Consider the following 13688-nt stretch of genomic DNA (forward strand, 5'->3'; position numbering starts at 1 on the left):
TCTTCCCAGGTGCCTCTGGGTGGATTTGAACTGCCAACCTTTCAACTAGTAGTTAAGCAGTTAACTGTTTCATGACCCAGGCTCACTCCTTACCACTACCCACACCCGATGTCTAGCAAGGTGAACACACGGTTGCCAGGTGAATTCCCAAATGAGATATTGTATCCTACCCTAGCAGGGTCTAGCAGCTTTGTCATTCTGCCAACCAAGAACTTGTGTGATCTGAGAATTCTACTCCAGGCATTTGTTTCTGATGGTACCAATGTCTACTAAGGTTCCTGTTCTTGAGATGGAACTCAGGGGCCACCTCCATTTTTTTTCTTGTATGACTTTGAAAGGACAGCCATCATCTCTAATGATGTCTACATTTCTTGTGGACCAGGATGCCTTCCCAGAGAACAACAACAAAGTCATATAAACACCAATCACCTCTAGACCCAGAGAGTTCCTAATAAACCATTGCTCATATGTGTGGGTATGGCGAGGCCAGAGAGAGATCCGCAGATGGAGACTGAAGAGGGTCAGAAATGGGTTGTTAGCGCTAATTCTGCAGTTAGGATCGTTTCAGTGATAATTAAAAGAATGCATCTGAGGGTTTTTTTTACAAATTATTTTATAAAGAACCAGGTAAACAGTCTGTATCTAATTTTCTGGACACTTAAAACAAAATCCTGAAACTTCTCCTTACTAGGATTTTTTCAAGGAATGTCTTGAGAGCATTTTAACATTTGAAGTATAATCTAATAGATTTCATTTGTGCAACCAAATGGCCTGGGTTAGTTCCTTGCTCCACCACCTCTTGCCTGGTGTATGATCCCAGACAGACAGCCCACCTGCTCTGAGCCTCAGCCGCAGCATTGGTAAAAGAGTGCAATAACACAATCTTCCTCAAAGGCTCTTAGGAGAAGTAAATGAGTTAGCACAGAAAAAAGGCTTAGAGCACGCATCAGCATCCCCGAGGACTTGTTAAAACACAGATTGCTGGGGTTTCTGATTCAGTTAGTCTTAGGTGGGGCCTGGAAACTGGCTTTCTACCATGTTCTCAGGTGATGCTGAAGCTGCTGATCTAGGAACCCCACTTTGAAGAAATACTGGCTGAGAGGCGCACTGGGCTTGAAAGTGTTAGCTGTCATTACTATTGCCATTATTTCTGATCTGCTTATAGCTCTGAAGAAGATCCCTGGGTGGCAGTTTGTGCTAGACTACTACTAACATAAAGGTTGGTGGTTTGAGCCCACTCAGCAGTGCTGTGGAAGAAATGTCTGGCAATCTGCTTCTGTAAAGATTGTTGTTGCTGTCAAGTCCATTTCAACTCATTGCCGCCCTACAGGACAGAGTAGAACTGCCCCATAGGGTTTCCAAGGAACAGCTGGTGGATTTGAACTGCCGAACTTTTGGTTATCTGTAAAGGTGACAGCCAAGAAACTTCTATGGAGTGGTTCTACTCTGTAACATATGGGGTTGTCATGAGTTGGCAGCCCCACATGGCATAGCTTGAAACATTCAAATATCCTTCTCCCAGGCTCCAGACTAGTCCAACCCAACAGCAACAGGTTTGCTTTCTTTCTTATAGCTCTTAAAAATCCTCCAAGAAAGTTGCCCTGGTGCTTGCCATATGGAACAAAAACTGCCCAACCCTTCCAACTCAATCTTATCTTTCAGGCCGACTGAAATTCTGAATGTTTCCATTTCTATTAACATCGGGTTTGTGGAATCTACCCCTCTCCCATTAGTACCCCAAACCAGGCTCCTGCCATTCGCTGCCTATCCATTACCCGTTACCCATTGCTGCTGAGTCGACTTCAACTCATAGCGACTCTATAGGACGGAGTAGAACTGCCCCATAGATTTTCCAAGGAGCGCCTGTCGATTCGAACTGCTGACCTTTTGGTTAGCAACCATAGCTCTTAACCACTACGCCACTGGGGTTTCCATTCGTTGCCTAGTCTACAGGAAATCATCCATTCCGTACATAATGGGTTCCTGAAAATACGTGGTCAGGTGGAACAGCACACTTACATGGTGTTCTGGTGCCATAGGGCTAAAAAGGATTATAAAATCCCTAATTACACTTCATCTTCAGAGCTCATCTTCCGGTGATATATTTTCAGCATTTTATACCTACGTGTTCTTTTCTTTCTCAATTGAATGTGCAATAACCTAAGTCCAATGAGGCTAAAGATTTGCCATTTCAGCATGCCTACTGATTTTCATCTTTATTTCAATTATATTAACACCTAGGGTTACCTATTTCAAGACTCGTTTTTCCACTTAGGCTCATAAAATATGGGAAGAATACAATAAGAATATTCAGATAATCACGCAAAACTCAAATAACGGCTGAGGAGATTAAGTATGGCAAACTGCTGAAAGGTAACCGCTGGCTGGCCGCAGTCCAAGTGGCATTGCCTGCAATATTCAGGTGTCCTTCTCCCAGGCTCCAGACTAGCCCAAACCATTCTTTCCCCTCAACGGGGCCAATGGAAGCTTCTAGGCCATCTCAATGGTTACAAAGCCCACAATGCCTTTCTTCCAACTACGGGTCAAATTCAAAATACAACCTCTAACCTCCTCACCTTAAGAACCATCATCCTCTCTCCTGTCCCTCGTTTTCTCACCCCAACCCAGCCCCACTTGTTCAATGCCCCTTTGTATGTTGGCCCCAATTTTATATGTGGAATGCCCCTTACTACCCCCTGTTCACCAAATTCTCTCTTTTTCCAAGTGGGAGACCCAGGTTTGATTCCTGGCCAGTACACCTCATGCACAGCCACTACCCGGTCTGTCAGTGGAGGCTTGGGTGTTACTATGGTGCTGAATAGTTTTCAGTGGAGCTTCCAGACTAAGACTAGGAAGAAATACCTGGCAATCTTCCAAAAAAAATTGGCCAATGAAAACCCTATGGATCACAATGGTCCAATTTGCAACTGATCATGGGGATGGTGCAGGACTGGGCAGAGTTTTGTTCTGTTGTGTAGGGGGTTGCCATGAGCTGGGGGCTAAGTCAACAGCAGCTAACAACAACAACAACCATTTTGGGAATCCAGTTTCCTATCAGAAACAGTCCCAGGTTGATCAGACTAGAGCTGAGACTTTTTTCTCCCCTATTCAGTTTGGGTTTGGGAATCACAAAAACGATTTTCACTACTCTTTATCCTCTTCCCACCAAACCTTCTGTGAATTCTTACAGGTCCTATTTTGTCTGTATAAAGCCTATTTATTCTGGGCCTGTTTTCAAGTCTTTACCATCCATGCAGGTTTTCAGTTAATGCTGTGCTGTGTTTTACCTGTGGAGGTGTATCTATGTTCCTGCACTGTCTTCAGTTATAAACTCCAGAGTGACTGGGACACTGCCCTATAAGTCCTTAATGAATATGCTCTGATAATGATGAGCTGGGGAAAAATGGCCTCCTGGGACTCTTGCAGATACAGGCAGAAAATGGAAATATGTATTTATCCTATCTGCAAGAATATTCATTAAGGGCTTACATATCTAGATCCATTTTCTGCTCAAATCTCCGAGAGTGATATAACGGCCATTACCAGGCCATTCATAACCTATTGGCAATTGTGGTGGCTGAATATCCCCTTTCTAAATACTAACTCATTCAGAGCCGTTTCCTGCAGTCTGAGTTTCTGTATCAAGCAAAATTCTAGCTCCACCAAAAAGAATTTAAGTTTCTGGGCTTGGGAAAAAGCTTTTAGCAAACATGACTCAGCCAGCAGATGCAGAATGGTAGAAAGTGCTCTCGGCAAACCCCCTGCCATGCCCTGTGCCACCCTGGTGCCTAATGAGGAGACAGAAAGAGACAGAATGTTTCACTCATCAGTTTCAAGTTATAAGGAACCAATTATTTCTCAGAGCTGTCGCTAGCATATAGAGTTCCTCTTGGAAACCCCAATTTTCCTCCCAGATGCAATTCAAAACAAGCAGAGGAAGAAGAAAAATCAATACTGGAAATGTCAAATATTTTTCCAGCCAGCATCTTATGGAAATCTATCTATGCTTCCGCAGATCCAATGGTCTGTCTTCTCTGTGTGCAGGTACAAGATAAGAGCTATTTTTCTACCTGCTTTCCCCTGCCCTCGCCTCAGGGCATTTTCATTATTCTTCACTGAGGATATTCTTTCCGTGAGTCCTTCTTTAAAGCAGTAAAACGAAAATGTTCACTTTCAAAGACAGAATCACAAGAAGGGCTTTACATGCGGTGAATTCTGGGGCTGGGGTCTGAGTAGCAGGAAGAGACTTAACGTCTCTGCTGAATTCAGATGCCTAGAAGGCAGCCAAGGTGGCATTGGTGGCTCAGTGATAGAATTTTTACCTTCCATTCTGCAGACCTGAATTCAATTCTTGGCCAATGCACTTCATATGCAGCCACCACCCATCTGTCAGTGGAGGCTTGCAAATTGCTACGATGTTGAACAGGTCTCAGTGGGGCTTCCAGACTAGGATGGAGTAGGAAGAAAGGCCTGGCAATCTGTTTCTGAAAATCAGCCATGAAAACCCTATGGATCACAATGATCCATGAACTGCTCATGGGGATGGCACAGGACTGGGCAACATTGTCTTCCATTGGGCATGGGGTTGCCCTGAGTTAGGGGCTGACTTGATGGCAGCTAACTACAACAGCTGGAGGAGGCCAACGGATCCCTCTGCATCAAGAAGCCCAGTGCCAAAGGGCTCAGGTGTCCTTCACCTTTGAGAACAACCACATCTGTAGTTTTGGTGTCTCGCCAGTCCACCCGTGAGATCTGTCCCTCATTCACCCCAAACTTTCCTCCTCCTCCTTGCTGGAGGAATGCACCTTCCATGGCCTTTCTGACTTTCCCTCTTAAAACTGCATCTGATTGTTGAACATGAAGGCCAAGTTATCGTCTCTAAGCCTCCCCTCCTGGATTTCCCTCACCTTTCCGGGGTTTCCTCTGTGAAGTAAATAGCTTTGGAACTATTGGGCTTTCCAAACCTGAGTCACTCCTGAATCCCTCCACAATCTGGGCCATAGCTAGGGCCACCTACTCTCTTATTCCTTGTATACGATTCTCTTAAATTGATCCACTTTTAAAAAATGTAAATATGTTTAAAATGGAAACTAGAACAATACCATTTACCTTAAACAGAATGTAACTCGATGATCAACTCAATGAAAACAAAACAACGTTATGCAATTTTAATTAGACACCACCAAAAAAAAAAAACCACTTCTGTCGAGTGAATTCCAACTCATAGTGACCCTATAGGACAGAGTAGAACTGCCCCAAAGAGTTTCCAAGGAGCGCCTGGTGGATTTGAACTGCCGACCTTTTGGTTAGCAGCCAAACTCTTAACCATTACACTACCAGAGTTTCCAATTAGACAGCACCACTAGCTAAAGACACTCAGTTTGAGGTTCTTCCCCCTTCCTCAACAAGGGAAAGTGCCAGTATTGGAGAAGCATAAAAGACGCAGGGGCCGAAACGAAGACTTTCTCCAATGCAATCAGGAGAGCTAAAGGAAAACAAGAAAGGGAAACACTTTCTAACACAAGGTCTCATGTTATTTAAAGCCATTGGACGCACCACCTGAGATCATCTTGGGCATCTGTGGTGGACAACTCTTCCCTCCATATCTCCCGCTCCCTCTCAAGAATGTTTATTAGGCATCTACTATGTACCAGACACTTTCTAGGCACTGGGGATACAAGAGAGAACCAGATTTAGAAAAGCAGGGGGGTGGGGGACCTCCGGGCCCACATGAAATTTAAAACCTACATTTTAAAAGACAGTGTCTAGGATATACTTCTTTCCTCTCTAGCACCTTAAACTAAGGAAAAACCCAGGTTCAAAACTGAGAAAACCAGCCCCCACACCACACCCCCAGAAAGAGACTCACATTCCGTAGTTTCTCTGATTATGCTCCCAATAGGAAATGACATGTTATTAGTTTTTAAGTGTCTGGCATGCTTTGTAAGCAGCATTTACTGCCCTCACAAATCTCAAGGCTTCCCAGATAAACAAGTCCCCACCTAGACACCCTTCCTCAACCCTCCCAGGGGTAGCCCCAAAGCCAAAAGAAGACTGACATTTAAAAGCTGGTTGAAACCACACCGAACTCTATTTTAAATGTCAACGAAGAAGGCAGCCCAGCCCCACAGGTTTCTACCGGACTGACTGAAAAACCACTTGTCTGTAGCTAGATTTAAAAGCAGTCACTAGAGACAGCAAGAGAAGAGAGTGAGGGCAAGACTGACCTTTAAGTCAAGGGCAACTGGAATGATTCACATTTGTGACTAATTATCTCTTTCTTAATCTCTGTGTTTGTTTCTCCCTGGACAGGAGCTTTATTTCAAGCAGCTGAGACATATGACCCGATTGAACTCCAGGCTTCTGTTGGGTGTTTTGTGCAGATTCAGAGTAACTTTTTTTTTTTTTTTTAAATAAAAACTGACATTTATCATTCTTTTAATGTGCACATAAAAATTTAAGCTTCCTGAATCTTAAAAAGAAAAAATAAAAGGATGCCTAAATCGTTAAACCTTTTAAGGGTACAGGCATGCATCACTTAATGTCCACGATAAAAAAAAACAAACCACATCCGTTGCTGTTGAGTGGATTTGGACTCATAGCGAGCCTAAAGGACAGAGCAGAACTGCCCCATGGGGTTTCCAAGAAGCACCTGGTGGATTTGAACTGCCGAACTCTTCGTTAGCAGCTGTAACTCTTAACCACTATGCCACCAGGGTTATGTTCTGTGAAATGGGAAGTTATGTGATTTGGACGTTGTGTGAACACCATATTATATACAGGCAGTCCCTGGATTACAAACGAGTTCTGTTCCTAAGTCTGTCTTTAAGTCGAATTTGTATGTAAGTCAGAACAGTTAGGTACGGATCATATCTAATATCAGTCAAATGATCATCTTAGTATATAGTGTACCTTTCATGCATAAAAAATATTAAAGAAATACTTTCAGATACACGAAAACATCTTTAACATAATACCATAATAATGTTTTCATGCACATCGCAAAGCAGCATACATTTATTACAATTTACATACCGCAAATTTTTAATGTAACAGGCTTTACAGGGGTTGGGACCATGGATGTGTATGTTGTCTGTCAGACATTGCCCGAATGGACGTTATATGGCACATGACTGTATCTTAAAAATATGCTTTGCTTGGATATGGGATAATATCACCAGCTTATAACCAAAATGTTATGTATTTTTGTGTTATTTTTCTATTAAAGAGGATAGATTGCACTTTAGAATAATACCTCACATCAATTGAATAAACACTTAAACAGCACTTAGGAATTCCTGGGTGGTATAAAAGTTAACATACTCAGCTGCTAACCAAAAGGTTGGAGGTTTGAATCCACCCAGAAGCGCCTCCGAAGAAAGGCCTGAGATCTACTTCTGAAAAATTAGCCATTGAAAACCATATGGAGAATCACTCTACTCTGACACGCATGGGGTTATCATCAGTTGGAATGGACTTGAGGTCAACTGGTTACAACTTAAATATCACTATCTATACCAGTCACTGCTCTAAAAATTTTACTTATAGTAACTTATTTAGTCCTCAAAACAATCCGATAAAGTTAGGTCCTACTACCCTGTTTTATGGAACAAGAAACTGAAGCACAGAGAGGTAAAACTACTTGTCCAAGGTCACATAGCTAGTAACTGGCTATGCTGGGCTTTGAACTCAGATAGCCTAGCTTTAAGATCTATGTCATGGATTGAATTGTGTCCCCCCAAAATATGTGTCAACTTGGTTAGGCCATGATATGATTTTCCTATGTGTTGTAAATCCTACCTCTATGATGTTAATGAGGCAGGACTAGAGGCCATTATGTTAATGAGATAGGACTCGTTCTACAAGATTAGGTTGTGTCTTAAACCAATCTCTTTTGAGATATAAAAAAGAAAAAGCAATAGAGAGACGTGGGGATCTCATACTACCAAGAAACAAGAGCCAGGAGAATAGCACATCCTTTGGACCCAGGGTCCCTGCACTGAGAAGTTCCTCGACTGGGGAAGATTGATGACAAGGACCTTTCCCAGGAGCCGGCAGAAAGGGGAAGGCTTCCCCTGGAGCTGGCACCCTGAATTTGGACTTCCAGCCTCCTAGACTGTGAGAGAATAAATTTCTCTCCTTTAAAGCCATCCACTTGTGGTATTTTCTGTCATAGCAGCACTGGATGACTAAGACAGTCTACGCTCTTGACCACTACCCTATGCTGCCCCCTAAGCACTATGTGCTGACTGCTTTACATGTGCTATTTCATGTAAACCACTCAATAACCTTATGAGGTAGGGCCTATTTTAATTTCCATTTTACAGATGAAGAAACCAAGGCACAAGAGGTAAAGCAGCTTGCCCAAGGCCACTCAACAGGTTAAGTGAAAAACTGTGATTCCTGACTTCCCTACACTATAGGGTCACCCAATCATTTACTCATTGTCACTCAACACCTTCCCATGCCTTCACTCCATATGCATTTGGTTAGAGTCAGGAACTCAGCTCGTGCCCTTAGGTTAGAAACCATCCTGTAATTGGACCTGGAACCTTGAACTCATTATCCCTATAAGAATGGCATTTAGGCAGAAAGGATGTTAGGTCATCTGATTCAATCCTGTCTTTAACAGACCAAATCAGGAGACTTAGTGACAAGAAATAGTTTGGCTAACGGAAACCCTGGTGGTGTAGTGGTTAAGTGCTATGGCTGCTAACCAGAAGGTCAGCAGTTTGAATCCATCAGGCGCTCCTTGGAAACTCTATGGGGCAGTTCTACTCTGTCCTGTAGGGGCGCATGAGTCGAAATCGATTCGACGGCAACGGGTACGGACGGGTTAAAGGACACATATAATTAAAAAAATTACACCCAATTAAATACCATCCATCATGGAAGGGTAGAGGATTTCACTAGAGCAGCAGTTCTCACACGTGGTTCAGGCTCTCCTGGGGAATCCTCCAGACCCTTTCAAGGGATCCAAATGGTCAAAATTGTTTTCTTAATAATACTAAGCTGTAATTTGCCTTTTCACTTGCAGTCTCCAGAGACTAAATCACAAGAGATTAAGTGCAGAAGCAGATATGAAATTCCAGCTATCTTCTATTAGGCCAGAGGGTAGAGATTTGCAAAAATATAAGACAATGCCTCCCTTCTCACTCACTTTTTTTTTTTTATTCTGGAAAAGTTATTTGTCATAAAAATGTTATTGTGTTAATGTGTAATAGGTTTATCATTTAAATGAATTAAGACATATTATTACATTTTTGTTTTAATTTCTAATTCCATAATACCGTAAAGATGGATACAATACTTTTTAAGGGTGTAAAGGCGTCCCGAGACCAAAAGACCTGAGAACCACAGTGGGAGTCTACAATCTCCGAGAGAGCAGGAGCCATGCCTGTCTTGTGCTCCTCTGCAGTGGCTGCCCTGCAGTGTCCGGCACACAGTAGCGCTCGGTATCTGAAACTCTGGGTGTGGAAGGACGGCCCAGGTGTATGGTAACGGTCATTCCTTTACGTACCTGTACCCACATGCACAGTAATGACTAATGCTCAGACCCATGCAGCTTACCTGGAAATAGTCTGTGATGAACGATCCAAGTTCACTCTTCAGCAGCCGCCTGGGGAGAGAGAAACACGGATGGTACAGCTGGTAGTACTCAGGTCACTGACAGGCCAGTGGTTTACCGGCGACACAGAGGTCAGGTGTAAGAGGGGACGGCACTTTCCTGGGTCCTGGTTACCCTTCCCCCCACCCCAATGTTTCTAGGGAATTGGGCAGATGGAAGTCTTAGAGGGAGACTGCTCCCTACTTCACTCCGCAAAGGCAACATCTGAAGAAGGCAGCCACCAAAACCAAACCAAACCCAGTGCCATCGAGTCGATTCCGACTCATAGCGACCCTATAGGACAGAGTAGAACTGCCCCCATAGAGTTTCCAAGGAGCGACTGGCGGATTTGAACTGCCAACCCTTCGGTTAGCAGCTGTAGCATTTAACCACTACACCATCAGGGTTTCCAAGGCAGCCACGGGAGGTGATAATTCTAAGAGTAGGCAGAGACAGGCCCAGGTGCCTGCCTTTATTTGAGGTAAGGAAAGCAAGGCAAATTTTTAATCCTATTCATTTGCAGAGCACTTCATCATTTTTCATACAGGTGATCTCACTTGCTTCTACAACCAAGAACTGGGAAGTGTGTGGGGAACAATTATTACCCCTTCTGAAACCGGCTCAGAGAGGTCCTCAGATAAGTTAGTGGCAGAGCTAAGATTCAAACCCAGACCTTCTGCCAATTTAACACCTTTTACCAGAATCCCAGCCTCTTTCCTCCATGTCCATCTAAGATGCCTGCACTTGAAATTCAACTTAGTCATGTTTTAGGTGGGCCTTACCACTTGTCCTCGAGGGAATGAGGCAGTCCTTCATGGTGACCTCAAGTTGAAGAATAGATAGATTTTATTTATTCAGTCAAAAAACATTTGTCGAGCTGCCCTCTATGTGCCAGACATTATTTCTAGCACTAGTAATACAAAGGGGGACAAGGGGACAAGGTCTCTGGCCTCTTGGAGTTTCTGTTCTTAGAGGGTGGTGGTGGATAATAAGCATGTTAATAAATATACTCACAAGATAACTGTAAAGTCTTAAGCGCTAAAAAATAAGAAATCAGATCTCCTTCTCTCTGTGACAAGCAATGGGACCATCCCTACTGCTTTCTTTCATTTTATCCAAACAAGGCAAGGAAGCTAAAAACAAGAATAACTGGCTCCCCAGATCCAGTGAGTTCCCTAGGGAGTAACTCTTTGTGACTTTGAATGGTTTCATTTACTCATCCCACCAGCTATGGTTATTAAGGAGCAAACACTCAAGCTTCTGACAACCCCTGCTGGGTATTAACGTCCCCAAATGCGTTCCCACACGTCGCAGAAGGATGAACAGGAGGTTGCAGCAAGACATCATTACGCGCAGAATACAGACACGACAGGATTGAGACAGGAGAAGAAACATCCATGATCTAAATTTCTGTACCAGAAAGAGCTCTGGAAATCTACAAAAGTGTGTTGAGCAAGGAAAACACCCTCCTTTCCCTATCACAGAAAATGTCGGTTGTGAATGCTGCATTTTGTGATCCGACTTAATGATAGGCTGCTGGAGGGCTACCCTCTCCACACCACCGCCCAGATGTGGGCAGGTCTGATCAGAGCTGGGAAGCCTTCATCAGTCACTGGGTTAACAGCACATTGGTCAGAGCCCCTGGGTGGCAGAAGGCTAGAGGTATTTCTCAGACAGCAAACAGAAACCTAGTGGGCAGTCCCAAATGGAAGCTTTGAAATGGGAAGAGTCACAGAGTCTGCTTCTGATCGCTGGGGGGAGAAACACCCCCTAACAAAGTCCTCACGGCCACTGGGAAGTCTCAAAACCATAGGTGGAGGAGTCACACTTTGTCAAAAAGTGGGAAAACAAGCCCATTATTAGGACTTGTTTTTCTGTTTTTTGACAAAAGTTGGCTTCTCTGCATATGGTTTTCAGATTTCCTGGTGGCCGTGAGGACTTTGTTAGGCAGTGCTTCTCAAGTCCTAAAACAGGCTGAGGCATTGGTGGCGCAGTGGTAGAGTTCTTGCCTCCCATGTGGGAGACCCAGGTTCAATTCCCAGCCAATGCACCTCATGCACAGCCGCGGCCCATCTGTCAGTGGAGATATGTGTGTTTGTATGACGCTGAACACGTTTCAGCAGAGCTTCCAGACTAAGACACACTAGGACGAAAAGCCTGGCAACCTACTTTTGAAAATCAGCCAATGAAAACCCTACGGATCACAACAGCCCAATCTGCAACCAATCCTGGAGATGGTGCAGGACAGGGTAGCATTTCGTTCCATTGCCCATGGGGTTGCCATAAGTTAGGGGCCAAATCAACGACAGCAAACAACAATAATGGGCTACTTAGAGCAGAGTGTGCCAAGCGTTATCTTGTGTATTCTAGCTACTGAGGGACTAACATGGTTATGAGATCTAATACCACCCGTGGAGTCAGTTTTCTGAGGAATCCATGCTGGGAAAACGCTGTACTCATGAAGATGTTTCCGGTAGAATGGGAAGAGAAATCACCAGGGGTATGGGTACACCTTCAAGGTCAAGAACTAGAGAGTCCCTCCTGGAGCAAAATGGAGAAAGCTGTGTAAATACAGTAATCGTGATTCGGAGCTGGACATAATTAAACGTGTGATTATTGTCCTGGGACATTTCACAATGGTACCCAAGAAGCACTGAGATGCTACCCAGTTGAGGAATTCATTTTCAAAGGCCTCCGTTCATCAGAGCTTTAGAACCCCTCCCCACGAGTCCAAGAAGGCAGAAAGAGTAGGCATCCTCCAGAAAATGAAGTCACAGTGATGAGACTGTAATGACAGCCAGGGTCCGGCAAACTGCAGGCAAAGCTAGAATTTTGCAGAATGCTACAGGAAGACAAAGTCTTAGGCAGAAATCGACTGATCAAGAAGTTAAAGAGTGGACCTGAAGCCAAGTGCCTCAGCAAACACAAATGCTCAGCAAAAAGGATGCTGAAGGTGCAGGCAGCCATATTAGTGGTGATAAGATGGTGATCAACAAGAATAAAAAAAGTAGACCAAGAAGAGATGTCTCCTACCATACTCATTAAGTGTGATCACCAGTTCTTTACTGAAGAGGAACCAGAGACTGATGTGGGAATCTGCTATATATACTTTAAACTTAATGGACTAAATCCAGGTACAGTAAGAGAACCACAGGTTTGGCCTTTTATCAAATTCTGAATTCAACTCTCCCCATCACCCACAACTAGGAACTGTTATATAAAATTATCTGAAAGGACTAGGACCAACCTGATCATTTAAGTCTGCATTCTATTGCCCTGGGTGTGCAATAGCTGCTGTGCTGTGTCAGCTGCTCTGTCCCTTAAAAATCCTGGGTGGATGAAGCTGATTTCTGTCTGAGTGTGTTACAGGTTAAACAGGGTAACTGCATACATGTACAGAGGTTTGCATTGCAGCAAAATTTAGGAATCAATACAAACTTGTATCAATAAGGGCTAATAAAACAAATAATGGCTAATCCATACAACAGAATCCTATACAACTGTAAAAAAAAAATATATATATAAAGAAGTACTCTATCCAATGATGTGAAAAGACCTGTTACATTAGGTAAAAAATGGACGATGCCAAACAGTGTGTATAATATGTTTCCCTCTGAAAAGGAGGGAGAAAAATAAAAATGTATATTCATATTACTTGTATATACATGAACAAATTCTGGAAGACTACCCAATAGACTATTGTTATAATAGCTATCTTTGGGAAGGAAGGAATAGGAACTTCTGGGGTGGGGGGGTAGAAGACCCTTCACTGTATCCCATATTACATATTTTAAATTTTTGTGAATACGATCTTATTCAAAAGCAATTAAAAATATTTTTAACCATAACCACTACCAAAGCTACTGCAGGCTAGCCTGCAGTCTAGGAAGGAATTAAGGGTACAACATGAGGAAGCAGACTACATGTCAGAGGGGGTAACTGAGCATCTTACAAGGCCTGGGAACCTGCCAAGCCAAACTCACCTCGGGCTGGTGACCTGAGAACCTTTGTTCCAACTTAACTTAGAGAAGGAACAGGGGAGGAAAGGGGGCCAGGGCTGGGAGCCCCAAAGCAGCACTAG

The 13688-nt window shown here is 43.5% G+C and overlaps 1 protein-coding gene across 7 annotated transcripts in view; it reads right to left on the reverse strand.

The window, feature by feature from the left end:
* Positions 1-13688, reverse strand: part of PRR5L (proline rich 5 like) — a 95271-nt gene that overhangs the window by 34724 nt on the left and 46859 nt on the right. For all 7 annotated transcript variants that reach the window (XM_003412275.4, XM_023550707.2, XM_064288265.1 and 4 more), the window contains one exon: positions 9571-9619. In XM_003412275.4, coding sequence (XP_003412323.1) covers positions 9571-9619 — 49 coding nt within the window. The remainder of the gene's footprint in view (positions 1-9570; positions 9620-13688) is intronic.

This window comes from Loxodonta africana, chromosome 7, assembly GCF_030014295.1.
Source record: "Loxodonta africana isolate mLoxAfr1 chromosome 7, mLoxAfr1.hap2, whole genome shotgun sequence".
Classification (NCBI taxonomy): Eukaryota; Metazoa; Chordata; class Mammalia; order Proboscidea; family Elephantidae; genus Loxodonta; species Loxodonta africana.